Source organism: Falco rusticolus, chromosome 2 (genome assembly GCF_015220075.1).
Source record: "Falco rusticolus isolate bFalRus1 chromosome 2, bFalRus1.pri, whole genome shotgun sequence".
Classification (NCBI taxonomy): domain Eukaryota; kingdom Metazoa; phylum Chordata; class Aves; order Falconiformes; family Falconidae; genus Falco; species Falco rusticolus.
The window spans coordinates 3,023,331-3,038,940 of NC_051188.1; the positions used below are offsets into that span (position 1 = coordinate 3,023,331).

The window sequence follows — 15,610 nt, forward strand, 5'->3', positions numbered from 1 at the left end:
TTCAGGATCCAAGCCCCTCTGTCATCATGACCTCATACTGAAGAATGTGAACACAAAAATTGTCCATGTAATTGGAAACTTGCTCCCTATCAGCTAGGCTAAATGGACAAATAATCAGACAGAAGGGAGGGGGAGAGTGATGACCAAGTTGGAGATTTAAGTAGACATTCATTAGCTGTTGCATGTTGAGTTCTGAACTGTGGTGTGGCCTCACAGCTCCAGCTTTGTTGTTCCTCCTCCAACTGGTTTGGGACAATTGAGACTTTAGATTATAGGATAAATTCCAAATTTTGAAGGGTGCAAAGAAGTCACAAACCATGGAGATAAGGACTCTGCTCTTGTCCAGAGCTGCAGCTGTAGGTTGCGACACTACAGCTTTTTCCAAACCTTGCTGCCCATAGTAAAAGATGAAAAACTTGTGTGGCTTTGCTTGAGGGCTACTTCATTGTAACGTACTACTTAAACCAGGCATGCAAGTAATTGGTGATCCTAAAAAGACCTGTAGAATGTTGCCTTCTTTGTTAGATGCTATGTGAGCTATTCTTCTTAGGTTATAAGGCATTTAAAAAGAAAGAAATAAAAAATGAAGGGGGGAATGAGCATGATAAATAATTTATTTGTATGCTACTGAAGTTAATTAAAGGAGAGAGATGGCAGATAAAATGTTTGAATCATTTTTATAGGGAGTGCATTGTATGTTCAAAGACCTTTCTTAATGAGTGTCTTAAGTTGCTCATAAAAATGGCCAGCAAAACTGAAGAGCTTTGTTAGATTTGAAATAATATACAAGGTATATATAGTTTTAGTTTTGGGTTTAAGTGTGGCTTAAATTTTTCTGTTGACATTCCTGATAGCAATTTCTAATAAAGTAAGGCCACGTAGTTCTGCAGTTACGCAGCTTAGAAAGTTTTTTGTGTTTTTTTAAATTGTTTTGTATTGCATATATATACTAGACATATCTGGACATCCCATTCCAGGCTCTGTTTTTAGTCTAATTCATAAGTAGACTTTGCAGGAATGAATCTACTGGTGGTTTTGAGTCTGTCATGTGAACACAGAAATGCAATGTTCTATAGCTTTCCAGGAAGGAAAAGTAATACATCACTTAAATGATATTAAGTAATGTAGAGTGTCATACTGTGATTCCAAAACAGGTGATGGCCTTTCAAGTCCTGTTAAAAACTTTTAGGACAAGCTGCAAACAGAAAAGTTGTTTCTTGGTTTTAAATGTATTTTAACTCTCTTGTTAGTCAATGCAAAAGTGTTTCTTAAGGTGGACCCAGACTTAAAAATTAACAAGCTTTTGGGAGAAAGTAGTATGCTGTAAAATGAACTCTGCGGTAAAAGAATGCATGAAACTAGTTGTTTGAGGCCTGTAGGTTGTTTGCGGTGATCCAAAAAGGATGGGGAGGCATTTGTTAACATACTTATGGTGGATCGGTGAGACACTGGTAGGTTGAGGGATTGACTGGGGGAACGTGATACTGAAGGATTTGGTGAGAACTTTCTATATTTGAAGTGGCAGTATGCTGAGTGCCAAGTTCACAGTAGTCTGTTTCAAGCACGCATGAGTTTTCAAAGCTAAAATAAGAACCACAGCTAAGCGATGACTTAAGAGTGACTGGAAAGTCCTATGAAATTACTTTGTTAACTAGTTAAATTTAACAGTAAGTTAATGTTAGATATTCATCAAAGATGGAGGGTGTAGTATGCTTTGAAGTTGAGGATTGTAGCCACAGCTATTAAAGCTGTTTGGCACTTGGAGAGAGGTGAGGAGAGAGATAAATTGATTCAATGTGATGATTTTCATTCAAGATACAGTATTGTAGCAAACTAACATAATATTGGAGTTGGATGAAATCACTTAAACTGAAGATTTTAGTGACATATTATAGCATGTTCAATCCAAGAGGAAAGGACTGAGTTATCCAAGCAGATGGTAGCTGACAGACATTAAAAATTCGACTGTGCCCTGAATTTTCCCTGAAAATCTGGATATGTCTTTCTGACGTATTTTATTTAAGGTTGTTAGAGCAGTTTCCAGGTTTACTGTGAATTCAGGAAGCTTTCTTCAGCCAGTTACTTATGGCTCTGGATTAAGTGGTGGTTTATGTTGGAGTTCTTTGTTCGCTAGTGCTTGTTGAAAATAGCTTTGGCTAGAAAATGTTTCCAGTGTGGTGATGCAGAACACCTGGGTGATACTGCAGCTGTTTGATGCTGTGTCACATATTTGCTTGAAACAGCTTTGAATAGTTCAGTGTACTTTATAGACATGTGGAATAAAAATTACATATAGGACACAAGAATAGCTTGTCTTGTGTATCAGTGTTGCTTAATCTGAGCTCATAGGTGCTAGTTGTGGCTTGTGCATTCAGTTTCCTATGGCTTTGCTGAGCGCTTATTGTTTAGATTGGCTTTCTGCAAAGAAAATTTTTTTCCCTAATAAGTGTTTATTGGGATTTTTTTGACAAAGGTACTTTAGAAATCATTAAAATGCTTTGACTAAAAAACAAATAAAAAATTGTTTTGAATTGGTTTCAGTCTAAGAAAGTTCTTTAACTATTTAGGGCTTTTTTCTTATTTTTAGCGCCGACTTCGTCATCTTCGGAATATTGCTGCACGTAACATTATCAATAAGAATGGCTACCGCCTCTTGGATACGTACTTCACTCTTCACTTGTGTGATAATGCCAAGATATACAAAGGTAAACCAGGCTTGCTATCAACTTTTTTACTAGTTAATCTTTGAATTCTTATGATATGAATTCTCTGGCCTTTTTTTGCCTTGACAACCTGCTGCCGTTATTTGTATCACATGTACTAACACTGACGAAGAGCTCTTTAGTTTCATGAACTTCATAAGAGCTTTAAGTGTTAGCAGCCAAGGAAGTAAAACAGATGACAGATTTGGTAGAGTCTCTTAAGTCAGCCTCTTTTTGTCATTGGTATCCTCTCCCCCCACTGATAACTTAAGAAACTTGTGAACGTCCAAGAGCACAGAAAAGTTAAAGCTTTTGGAGCCTTAGTTGCTTTTTGTGGGGGAGAGTGTTCCACTCTTTGTGTACCAGTTATTTTATGGAGCATAAACCAGCACTTACTATTACCAAAGTTTTCCAAAAATAGAATTGTCAGCCAATGACATGAAGCATCCAGGCATCTGTTCGGCTGTTGAGTGTTAGATCTCATTTCTCTTTACATGGCAGTGGAAAGCAAAATGTTATAGCTCTTCGTTATAGAGACATGTTATTAAAAATACATTTTTATACTCCTTTTGATATGATTGACAGTTGGAGCTTTGCAGGCAAATTTTGTTTTTGTCATAATTTTTATTTTTAGCTAGTTGAACCTTGCTTTTTTCCAAGGTCGCTGTTTTAGAAGGACAAGAATACATAACTTGAGCTTGCTCCCTGGACTTTCTTGTGGTGGTTTGTTGAACCTGTAACCGATCACCGTTTATAGAGTAGTTCATGTAAGAGACTGTTCTGCATTCCATAGAAGCTTTATTCTTGGCCTCTAGTGAACTGAAGGATATTTGTATAAAAACTGTATTCCAGCCTCCAGAGCTGTCTCCTTAAAGACTTGAAGCTCTTATGGTGGCTGGGAGAGCTAAGCTCCATGTGTCAGCAGTTGCTTGGTTCCATTTAAATACAGGGTACTTGGCACCTCTGAGGTAACTTGGCTGTTCACTCTCTAAGCATCTGGAACAGGTCACCCATGCTCTTCAGGAAACCAGTGCAATTAGTTCATCTGTGCTGCACTCCTCCAGGAAGACGTTGTGTGACAAACTGGTCACTTTGTAAATGTCATACAAATATTGTAGAGTACTGGGGCATGTTCTTTCCCTAGAAACCAAAGCCTTAGTACATCTTGAGGGTTATCTTGGGTGTAAAGATGAAATGCTAAATTTAAATAATGACTTCTAATAATTAAGTGTGAATGAGTACTTTTAATCAAAAGCATGACTGCATTTTGAAGTCTTTCTCATGAATCTGTTGCTGATAAACTAGACCCACTAGCATTTGTCTTTCATGAGTATTACTTCAGCTTTTCCCATTTCAAATATTCAGATTTGTATTGGTATTTAAGTTAATCTAAAGGTGTTTTTTTACTCATTTTTTCTTTAGAATTTTATAAGAGTGAGGTGATCAAGAATTCTCTGGTAAGTAACTTTAATATGGAAAAACTTTCTTTTAAAAATTGTGTATTTATTGCAGTATTTTAATTTCTCTGCTTAATACTGTAACTCTTAAATGTGTATTTCCACTCTTCAGTTGTGCTAGGAGCCTCATGATATTGTTCTCCTTTTCATTTTCTTTTCACAAGGGTTGTAATAGCGAGTTACTGAATAGTAAAAATGCATGTTCATTTTAACAGCTGTGGAGCGGTGGTCTGTTGGTACTTCTGTAGATAGGGCTAAACACTCCAAGGGTAGGGCTTTTTCTTGTGAAAACTATTCAGTGCTCAGGTTAAGCCTTACAATAAATTTCCATTTTAAATATTGAGAACACTAAGTAGGCAAAGTAATGTTAGCTAGATTTTTACTGGTTTAACTTCTTTCAGCATCTGAGAATTGTAGGCATCGTAACTCAGGTTTATTTACAGTTCACGGGGTGTATTTTTTTTGCTGTTCTTGCTGATGCTAGCAACAGAAACAGCTGCTTTTTACTTCAGTGTCTGCAAATTGCTTATTCAAGGAGCACTTGTATATCACTTTGGGTGTTCAGCTTCATTAGAAGCTCATGCTGTGCAGTTTAGCAACCTTGGTGTAGAAGCAGAGGCCCTGCTTGCAACACCCAAATAAGGGGAGAGTCAAACAGTGCTGCAGAATATACCACTGATTTCTTTGAACATCATTTTTTATTGTATAAGTGAGCAGTAAGGAACATGTACCTGCATATGTAGACATGTATAATCTTTGAGGAGCCGATGGCTTTAAGAAACTGAAATTTGAAAACAGAGTTTCTAAATTTTCCAGTTCAGATCAGTAAAGGGACCAGAACTGAACAGTTTATTACAGCTGAGAAGGGGTAGGTCTCTTTGTGGGAGCAGGATGTTGCAAATATTGAGCGAGGGAATTTGAAAACATCTTGAACAGACTTTAATGTCTGTGTTAACAAGGTAGAACTGCACCATTTATAGCACACTGGGCTGTAAGTGCTTTGAAAACCTCCTGAATGGAGGAAAAGCTGTCTGCATCCTCATGATTGTTGTCTTGTTCAAGAGACAAGTTCCTTGAGACTTCATGATTTTGAGTTCTTCCTATTCTAAAAAGGAAAAGGAATAACAAAAAGGGAACCTAACCAAAGGGAACATGAGATGGAATGACAAAAATTCAAATAAAAGACATCTTGAGCAAATTCCGTACATCATTTATGGGTATTTTAATGAGCTGGTATTCATGTGCCTGAATAGCTACCAAATTTCCTTTCTCATTAGGAAATTTTGATTAATGCATTCCTTCTGTAATACTGGGTAGCTCTGCCACTCCCGTCTTTTCAGAGGCATCTTATTCTAAATTGCCTAACACCACTTCAGAGATGCTTGGCCTGTTCCAAGCTGCTTAAGCACTGGAAGGAAGAGCTTGTTCTTTCGTGGAATAGTGGGTTGCAGCCTTTTTTTTTGGAGGAGCTACCATTTCTGTGTGCAGTGGAGGAGGGAGATGGATATATATATAAAGCGCTTTCCCACTTCAGCATTTGGGCACCCTGTGACTTATGGCCTGTGGAAGTCCTAAAGTTGGTATCTGGTCTGTAGCACTAGCAGCGTTGAATTGACTTTGTTGGATTGCAGCTTGGGCCAATTGTAACAGTTTCCATAAATCTTTAATTTAAATGTTGTCAGAGGTGAGTGCAAGTTCTTGGAACGCCTGTTGTTTGCAAATCTGAGTTCAACTGTAATAGATGTTTGTAGTTCAGCTTAAATGTATGCTGATTCTGTAAAGCTTGAGGTGCAAGTTGGGTCTCTTAGAGTGAAGAGGAGCTCTTGGTGACAACATTTGAGGATTGCGATCAGCATCAGTCAAGGAGGAGAAGAATGTGAATAAACATGTCAATAAACTATGCAAGCTTAATTACTAGGGAGTAGATCAATGTGGTAAAATTAATTTTACAATAGAAGCCATACGCTAGTGTTCAGAAGCTAAATTAAAACCTGAAAAGGAATGTTACTTCTCCTTTTAAAGTTCCTGATGGCTAAACTGAATTAGTGAATTCTGAAGTAAATTCTTCAACATCTTGGAAGGAAGCAGAGTCCACTCTGAGTTTCTGAAGTACCTTACAGCATGTAGCTTTTAACCCAGGAATTCTCTAGAAAACAGGATAAGGAAGCAGCAGAGCCTGTTGGCTTCAACTCTGTGTAGACCTTGAAATGGTAGGTGTTCATTATACTTAAGGTTTTTTTAAAACTTTTACATGGACTTTACTGCTTTCTGAACTGTCAATTTTAGGACTACTTTCAGCTTCTTTGAGGAGTTGTTATCCCTCTTTCAATACCTACAGAATCCGACATGGAGGAGTCTGGACTTTGGAATAATGCCTGATCGACTTGATACCTCTGTCTCTTGTTTTGTTGTGAGGATCTGGGGTGGCAAGAAGGAGCACTTTCAGCTTTTGATTGAATGGAAGGTCAATCTAGATGGGTTGAAGTACTTGGGCCAGCAGGTAATGTGGAAACAGTGTTTCTCAACTTGTTATGTAAGGCATTAAAACATCTGGATGAACAAATATATCGAATGCTAAGAAAGGCAATGAATGCATTTGAGGGGCATATTTTAAAGTCTGGTTGCAGAGACTTGTTAGCTTACCTCAGAGCTTTAAATCTTAACTAGCTGACTACTTTAAGCTACTGTTGTTGACTGAGCCTCTCAAGTGCTACTGCTAGCACTCGGTGCTTTAAATTGCAATGCCTCTATTCAAGGAAATAGCGATATGATTAGACATAAAATTAAATGAACATAGATCATAATGATTGTGTATATTACGGTTTTAGTCCATTCTCATGGTAATGACATGCCATTAGAGCGCTTCAGTCCACGGAGTTTATTGTATAAGATCTGTTTTATTCTGCAATTTGTCTCTTGCTGGCAGCCTTTTGAAAGAGGTGAGAAATTAGGTGTTTTCTGTATTGTGGAGCTTACGGTAGAAGTGGCTCAAAAAGAAACCCATATCAAATAAATAATAAACCCACCAAAAAATATGGTGCATTTTTGAATAAAATAGGTTGGCCTAATTGCAATGTGCACTTTTTGATTGATTAATTGATAGAACTGATTTAGAATAGATCAGTTTATTTCTCACTTTAAATGATTTTTTTTTTTTTTTTGATTGGGATCTTTGAAAGCCTGGAAAGGAAGAAAGCTTTGTAGGGAATGACTCCTCTAGCTTCACATGGTGCATTGATCTTGGCCAACACCCGCTGCACTGGTGGGCTGGTTGAGAGTCAGAAAAGAGAAGGTGTGGAAAAACGTGTGGGTTGAGATAAAGACAGTTTAATAACTGAAAGCAAAACCTTTGCAAAGAGTGACTCCTGTTTTCTACTAAGCATGATGTTATATGGTATGGAATATCCCTTCAGTCAGTTCAGGTCAGCTTTCCCAGCTGTGTCCCCTCCCAAGCTTTTGCATACCCCCAGGTGACTCGATGTGGGGGCAGAGTGAGAAACAGAGGAGGAGGTCTTGACACTGCAAGCACTGTTCAGCAGTAGCTGAAACACTGGTGTGTTACCAATGGTATCATTGTCACTGTTCTAAAACACAGCACCATACGGACTGCTATGAAGAAAATTAACTTCATCGCTGTCATACCCAGTACGTTTCACAGTGTAGCTTTTTTTTTTTTCCATTTGACTGGACAGAAGAAATGGCTCCCTCAAGATTTTCCTCTAGTGCATGATTTTATTTGAAATAATGTTTCAGATTATTTCTGGGCAGAGAATAGATTGAGAGCAGCCCTGAGGAGAAGGACTTGGGGGTGTTCTTTGACAAGAGCCACAACATGACCCATCAGTGTGCGCTCGCAGCCCAGAAAGCCAATTGTACCCTGGGCTGCATCCTCAGCAGCGTGGCCAGCAGGTCCAGGGGGATGATTCTGCCTCTCTGCTCTGCTGACATGCCACCTGCAGTGCTGCATCCAGCTCTGGGGTCGCCAGCACAGGACACATGGTTGGGGGTGGGTTGGAGCAAGTCCAGAGGAGGCCATGGAATTGGTCAGAGGGCTGGAGCCCCTCTGCTGTGGGGACAGGCTGGGAGAGCTGGGGCTGTGCAGCCTGGGGAGGAGAAGGCTGCGGGGAGACCTTAGAGCAGCTGCCAGTGCCTGGAGGGGCCGACAGGAAAGCTGGGGAGGGGCTTTGGGCAAGGGCAGGGAGTGGTGGGACAGGGGGGAATGGCTTGAAGCTGAGAGAGGGGAGATTTAGGTTGGACATGAGGAAGAAACCCTTCCCCGTGAGGGCGGCGAGGCGCTGGCCCAGGCTGCCCAGAGCAGCTGTGGGTGCCCCATCCCTGGCAGGGCTCAAGGCCAGGCTGGACGGGGCTGGGAGCAGCCTGGGCTGGGGGGAGGGGGCCCTGCCCCTGGCTGGGAGTGGAATGAGGTGATCCTTAAGGTCCCTTCCAACCCAAATCGTTCTGTGATGCTATGCTTTTATGAATGCTATTTATGTTAATAGCAGAATATTAACTGCAATACTGAACGCTACTTTTCTGTCTGCTTTGACCACAGAAGCCTAATTTTGAGTATAGTTTTAGGTAAGATCAAGTGAAAGCAAATTACTCAAGACTTACCTCTGATTAATTTCCTAATCTTAGTTATTTTTGTCAGCTGGAAATGTAGCAACAGGAAAGATGCTTGGGCCAGTGCTTTTGATTTCAAGGTAGAATGGCTGAACATACTCAGTGACTTTTATTAATGCTGTGAAGCAAATGCATTTTGTATGATTAAGTTTTCTTAGTTTTCATGTACTTCTAGTATTACAGGTACTGAAAATCTGCTTTTGACTCTCAGACATTTTAGGCTTGTTTGATGTGTTAAGCCGTAACAAGCTGACTGTGAAATGATTTCTTTCCTTCTCTTCTTACAGATACATGCAAGAAACCCAAATGAGATTATTTTTGGTCTCAATGATGGTTATTATGGAGCTTCATTTGAACAGAAGGTGAGGGTATCCCATATTTGTTCTGGCTTGTTAGTACTGATGACAAGCTGAAAATTCAACTTGTAAACTTGATTGTCACACTTGGATGTTCAGAACACTAAAATGCTTTGTTTTGAGAAGAAATACAGTTTTACATGACAGATAAGAACCTGTCTTACCTGATATCTCGCCTCTGATGCATGGACATCTTAGCTGTTTTGGGTAGTCTTAGTGTAGCATTTTAAGTCCAAAAAAAATCTCTGGTTACTGAAAGTAAGCCTTGACTTGCCTTCTTCAAGGCAGACATTTCATTCAAATGTAGAACACTTTGAAATAGTGTGGCTGTTAAGACTAATTTTCACAGCAAATATTAAAGCACATCAAGTTTGGGTTGTCAATCTTAAAACTGGAAGTTGTAGCTCTTAAAAGAAGTAATTTATTTGCTCAGTGTTGCAACTGCTTCACCCTGTGTTTGGTTTTTCTTTCCCCAAAGGCTCTGCTGCAGTATTTACGCTTGTCCAACCAATATCGTGACTGCAGCCAAATTATATGGCAATGCTGATTACTACATCAATGATGAAATGTAAACTTATCTATTGTAAATAGCACAGCTGACAGGTTTTTGTTGTTTTTGTTTGTTGATTGTTTTTTTTTTAAATACCAAATTGCTGGTGGCAGTACTGCGGTATAGATAAGTCATATAAGGAGTCCGTGGCTAGAAAAAACATGACTCCTTGACACACAGCTGCAGTTTCAGCAAGCCCAGTCTTGTGGGGATTTGAATGGAAGCAGTGGCTTTTAGTCAACAACATGGGTGACCATTCATATGTTGGGAGAGTGGAGCAAGGGACAAGGTGGCCGTGTATGCAGAACTCGTTGGCTTTGTGCAAGCCTCCAAACTGTGCTTGGTGTTTTGATGGTTATCCTTCAAATTATGGATAGTTAGGTACACAGCTCACACTGCTTCCTGGTGCTATTAACTCAGAGTTCCTGGAGCAGATGGAATTCTATGTTTTAATTTTTTTAGTATTAATAACCTAGACCTGAGTTTAATGATGGTAATGCTATCCTCTTTCCTGGTTGTCAGATTTTGCTCCTTAGCTGAGAAGGTTTAAAAGTACATCTTGGTTTTGTTGCTTGTACATGCTCTGTAGCTAAGTTGCAAATACAGTCACAGCCTACGTAGAGCACAAATAATCTCCTTTTTCCTTGCCTATAATTTATTCAGTTCTTTCTGGCTTCAAGAGTTAGAAATGTATGTTGTCACCATTCTCTGTAGTTTCTGATCGCTTTCTTTGTTAGTTCTTTGAGCTAAATCTCTTCTTTTATAGCACATACGTCCTGCTTTTAAGTGCCTTGTCTGCCGCTCAAGCCAAGCTAGTTGGCACAAGCACAGTGTTCCTGTGACCTTCAGAAGCTGCATGCACCTGAAGGGGTATTTCTGCTTTTGGTCTTCCCTTATAATTTTCATGTCAGTGCTGGATATGCTAAACATTATACAGCCCCACTTTGGTTATACTCTATATTAGTGGTGTTCCCCCGGGATCAGTGCTGGGGCCAGTCCTGTTTAATATTGTACCAATGACCTGGACGAGGGGCTGGAGCGCACCCGCAGTGGGTTTGCAGAGGACACGAGCTGGGGGCAGTGTGACCTGCTGGGGGGCAGGGGGCTCTGCAGGGGGTCTGGGCAGGCCGGGCCGAGGGGCCGAGGCCAGTTGTATGAGGCCCAACAGGGCTGAGTGCTGGGCCCTGCCCGTGGGTCACACCAGCCCCCCACAGCGCTGCGGGCTGGGGGCAGGGGGCTGGGAACTGCCCGGCGGGGAAGGGCCTGGGGGGGCTGGTCGGCAGCCGGCTGGGCATGAGCCCCCCGTGTGCCCAGGTGGCCACGGCGGCCAGCAGCGCCCTGGCCGGTGTCAGCAGCAGCGTGGCCAGCAGGGCCAGGCAGTGCCCGTCCCCCTGTGCCGGGCCCTGGTGCGGCCGCCCCTCGAGCCCTGGGCTCAGCGTTGGGCCCCTCACCCCCAGACAGACCCGGAGGGGCTGGAGCGTGTCCAGAGCCGGGCAGGGGCTGGGGGGGGGAAGCTGGGGGGGCTCAGCCTGGGGAAAAGGGGGCTCAGGGGGGCCCTTCTGGCTCCCTACAGGTGCCTGGCAGGGGGTTGTAGTGAGGTGGGGTCAGTCTCTTCTCCCAAGGAACCAGTGACAGGACGAGAGGAAACAGGCTCAAGTTGCACCAGGGGAGGTTTAAATTCGATATTGGGAAGAATGTCTTCCCTGAAAGGGTTGTGAAGCACTGGAACAGGCTGCCCAGGGATGTTGTGGAGTCCCCATCCCTGGAGGTATTTAAAAGACGTGTGGATGTGGTGCTTGGGGACATGGTTGGGATGTGGTTTAGTGGTGGACTTGGCAGTGCTGGGTTAACTGTTGGACTTAATGATCTTAAAGGTCTTTTCTGACCTAAACAATGCTGTGATTACTCATGAAGCACCACCTGAAACGTGTAGTAAGGTGCTTTTTACAAGGGCCTGTAGTGATAGGACAAGGGAGAAAGACTTTAAACTGAAAGAGGGGGGATTTAGACTAGATACACGTAAGAAACCTCTTCACCCTGAGGGTGGCGAGGCTGCCCAGAGCAGCTGTGGGTGCCCCATCCCTGGCAGGGCTCAAGGCCAGGCTGGACGGGGCTGGGAGCAGCCTGGGCTGGTGGGAGGGGGCCCTGCCCGTGGCAGGGAGTGGGACTGGCTGGTCTTGAAGGTCCCTTCCAACCCAGACCATGCTGTGATTTCTGGTGTCAGGTTTCTGATCTCCTGTGGTGCTTTTTTTCTTCTGGTGAGATTTTGGTGGATCTGTTAATACTTAAAGATATCTTAATTATTAGTCTCAATTTTTGAGGTAGTACATGGATGGAATAACAGTTTTAGTTTCTTTGCACAGTCACACATGAAACTTCATTATGAAAATAGAATCTTAAAAGTATCATTTTGCAAATTAATGAAAACCTCATGCACAAAGGCACTTCAGTCAGTGTTGGAAGTGTCCTATTTTTGCACATCTCAGTATGGACAAAATTAAGGTCTAGTACACTTTTTTTCCCTCCCCATTGCTCAAACCCCCCAGTTCTTTGGACTATGAATTAATTGCCAAAGTTGATTTATGGAGTTTTGCAATAAACTGAATTTTATTAGTTTATTAAATGTCATTGACATTAATTAAGACCACTTATGAGCCAAAGTAAGAAAATTGTTGGAAGTTGACTAAACTGTTCTGGCAATATTTCAGGAACTCCAGAGTTTCAAAACACACTGCAGATGTGCTTCTGAGCATTGCTTGGTCTGTCTGGATCTAAACACAAATTCCCATTTTCTGTCTGTGAACTTTACCTGTGGTAAGAGAGGTGGGAGCCTAAAAGCTATTGCAGCAGAATAAAATGAAGTAGAGCAGGAATGTTAGGGACTGTTACAACTCAACTGTTGTTTTTATTGGTGACCATTGTACGTTTATTGATTAAATGCATATGTCCCTGGTAAAGAAAACCAGCAAGAGCAACATTCAAATAGGAATATTCTAATTGCTAAACTGTGTAATTTAAAATTGAAGCACTGGAAGCTTAGAACTTCACTAGGTAGCTGTTTTAGAACCTTCCAGCCTACTTGTATACAAGATAACCTTCAAAATGCAGGTTTGTCCTCAGAACGCTTGCTTTGTTAGAAGCTGCGGTCATATAAAGGACCAAAGTAGAAAACTAGCAGCAGTACTGGTGGAGAAATTCTAGGTGAACCAGACAATTGCAGTGTAGCAATTATTATCTTAACAAAATAAAAGAACCATATCCAAGGCCTCTTTATTGTTGTTAATATCACAGGCTCTTTGCTTTCTTTCTACTGATGTCAAAAAGCCTTTAAATTTTGTATTGTTGACAATATATAGGTATTAGGAATTTTGCTTTTCTACCATCTCTTCTGTTCAGCAGCAACTTGGGTGTTGCTGATATGCAATGAAAAACCGAACATCTTCTTTGGGTAACGTTCTCGCTCATGTTGCAGTTTTCTTCCTGCAATGGGTACTTAGCTCATGGAAGAAAAATGCTGGGCAATAAGGTTTCAGAAGCCTTTGTGTCTGCCTTCTGAGCCCTGAAGGCTATTACTGCTTTACTGTAGGTGTCTGACAGTGCTAGTGTAACTCCTCTTCTAGTGTTAACAGCTTTTCTTCTCAATGTAAATACAAATGTGTGCTGCCAACGTAGCTGCTTTGTTCTTAACTACATTTGACTTTCACATAATTGTACCTCCAGTTTCTGTTTCTCTTCAAGTTTTTTTTTTTTTATTTTGTAGTAAATTACTGCAGTAATTTTGCCAGAAGATTTCAGCAGGGTTCTGCCTTCATCACAGACTTGTTCAATTTATTTTCCTGTTTCCCTTCTGGTGTGAGACCACTGAAGCGCTTGTTCCTCTCTTGATTTCCTCCTTTCTAGTAATCATAGTGAAACTCTACTTGGATTTGCTTGAGCTGTTCCAATGTTTGAGTAAGATAGATGTGAGCTTCAGATATATTTTTATTTAAGCTTTCAACCTGGACTTAAAGTGTTCCCAATCCTTTTGGCAGTTTTCTGAATCTGGTTTTATCTGAGACTGCATGCTTGTGTGTAAAACTACTTTTTACCCAGGTTTAACAGGATTGATTCTGGGTGCTATACTGGCTTTCCTAAAATCAGGTTGCTCCTTCTCGGGTTTCTTCAATGCCTTCCTGCCTTCCAAATTTTCTTTTAACTATTTTACACTTGCTGCTACTAACTGATAACTTGCCCTTACTCTTGCAGTGATATCCTCTCAGAAAGTGTATTTAGCGAAGTAACTATAGCTTTTTTTAGTTAATGACTAGCTTTCTATAGTGTCCTTGAAGTAAAACCAGAACTAGTCTATATGGCTCTTCATAACTCAAAACAGTTTTTTTCTGTGGTCACTGGTATGGGGGAATAGAAGAGTAAGTTATTTTCTTCAGTTGTAGCTATTTGCAACTGTCAAGCAGGAAAGACCTTTATCTTTGGAAAGCTGTATCTCTCTTTCGCTGTAGTGTGTGTTCTCTATGCAGGTAGAGTCTCTCCCCACATATGCTTTTTTAGCCACTTAGCACAAGCAAAGCCTTTTTGTGTGTTTACAAATATGTGTGCTTGTATGTAATAAAAGCTGTGGTAGAGAAGTAGACAAATTCCCCTTTCAAAGGGCAAGCTTCTTTAATAGTCTGAAACCCTTCCATTGTGTGTTCTGCAAGTCTCCTCAGTTTGTATGGATCACTTGGTATCTGACTCTAGGAATTTCCTTTCAACACACTAGTACAGGAGGAAAAAAAGAAAAGGCTGAAATATATTGCTGCTCTAAATTCTTTCCCTCCTAAAACTAGTTTTTCTAGGCTGTTACACTTTTTCTCTGAAAAATTTTGCATGTTGCTTTCTGAAGTCAGTGTTTCTTGAAACAACATCAACTTCATGGTGTAAAATGGTGATGCTAGTTGTGCATTTTTAGTTTTCCACCATCCTGGTTCATTGAGGCATTGATGTCTTTATTTTGGTATTTTTTTCAGGGGATATATGTATGGATTACAGCATGTAGGATCCAACATTTTAAGAAAGGAAATTAGTTGAGACTTGCTGACTTGATGCCTCTGTTCAATATGATGCATAATGTAATGTATAGATCTCGTGATTATTTAGGTGGAACCTTATTTTTGGTGGAAAGGGATGTCTGCTGCATGGTGTATGGCTAACAATTCTGTCAGATGTTGACATTTAACTGCGTTTCAGCATCATCTGTGTGGAAACGGCCTGTTAAGGCAGGAATTGTGGTACTTGGTACATCTGTATTACTGCTAGAAAATTATTTGATTATGTGTGCACGCTAGGGCTACTTCATACACTAAAACAATTACCTTTTTCCCTATATTCCATAAACTTTCCCACAATGCTGCCAGGTGGCCCTACTTAAAATTTGCTTTATCATGTGAAGAAATAGTTCTGAGTTTGTGATGTTTCTAGGAATTTGTGTGACCATGCCTGAATATGGAATAGCTTGGTATCTGACCTTTGCAGTGTGAAAAATTGCAGTTTGTCTGTTACTGTACATGCCACACAAAGAGGCACCAAAGCACTTTGCTCCCTTAAGAATAACCTTTTTTTTTTTGGGGGGGGGGGGGAGGGGGAGGGAACTTTCAGAAACTTGTTCACATCATTCAAAACTAAGAATGCCTTGATCTTTTAAAAGTGTTACAGCATGAATAAAGAATAGAGCTTTATCTCATTGTCTTGTACATCTCTGGCATGTTACCGAATAGGCTGTCAGATCTGAAGTTGAAGAATGACAGTACTTCAAATTGCATCCTTCAGTATTTCTGTGCATAAAATCTGTGTAGTACAGGAAAACACACTCTGTGTCTAGAGCACAGATAAAGTGATAGGTCATTAACATCTTTACAGCTAATAATGGCTGTTGTAGGCTAGGCT

The 15,610-nt window shown here is 40.9% G+C and overlaps 1 protein-coding gene across 4 annotated transcripts in view; it reads left to right on the forward strand.

Annotated features, from left to right (window-relative positions):
• The window catches only part of UVRAG (UV radiation resistance associated), a 100,662-nt gene that overhangs the window by 13,967 nt on the left and 71,085 nt on the right, over window positions 1–15,610 (forward strand). For all 4 annotated transcript variants that reach the window (XR_005102538.1, XM_037376660.1, XM_037376662.1 and 1 more), the window contains 4 exons: window positions 2,588–2,705; window positions 4,125–4,159; window positions 6,498–6,659; window positions 9,070–9,144. Coding sequence is in view for 3 of the 4 variants with exons in the window: in XM_037376660.1 (XP_037232557.1) it covers window positions 2,588–2,705; window positions 4,125–4,159; window positions 6,498–6,659; window positions 9,070–9,144 (390 nt within the window). In the remaining variant the exon portion in view is untranslated. The remainder of the gene's footprint in view (window positions 1–2,587; window positions 2,706–4,124; window positions 4,160–6,497; window positions 6,660–9,069; window positions 9,145–15,610) is intronic.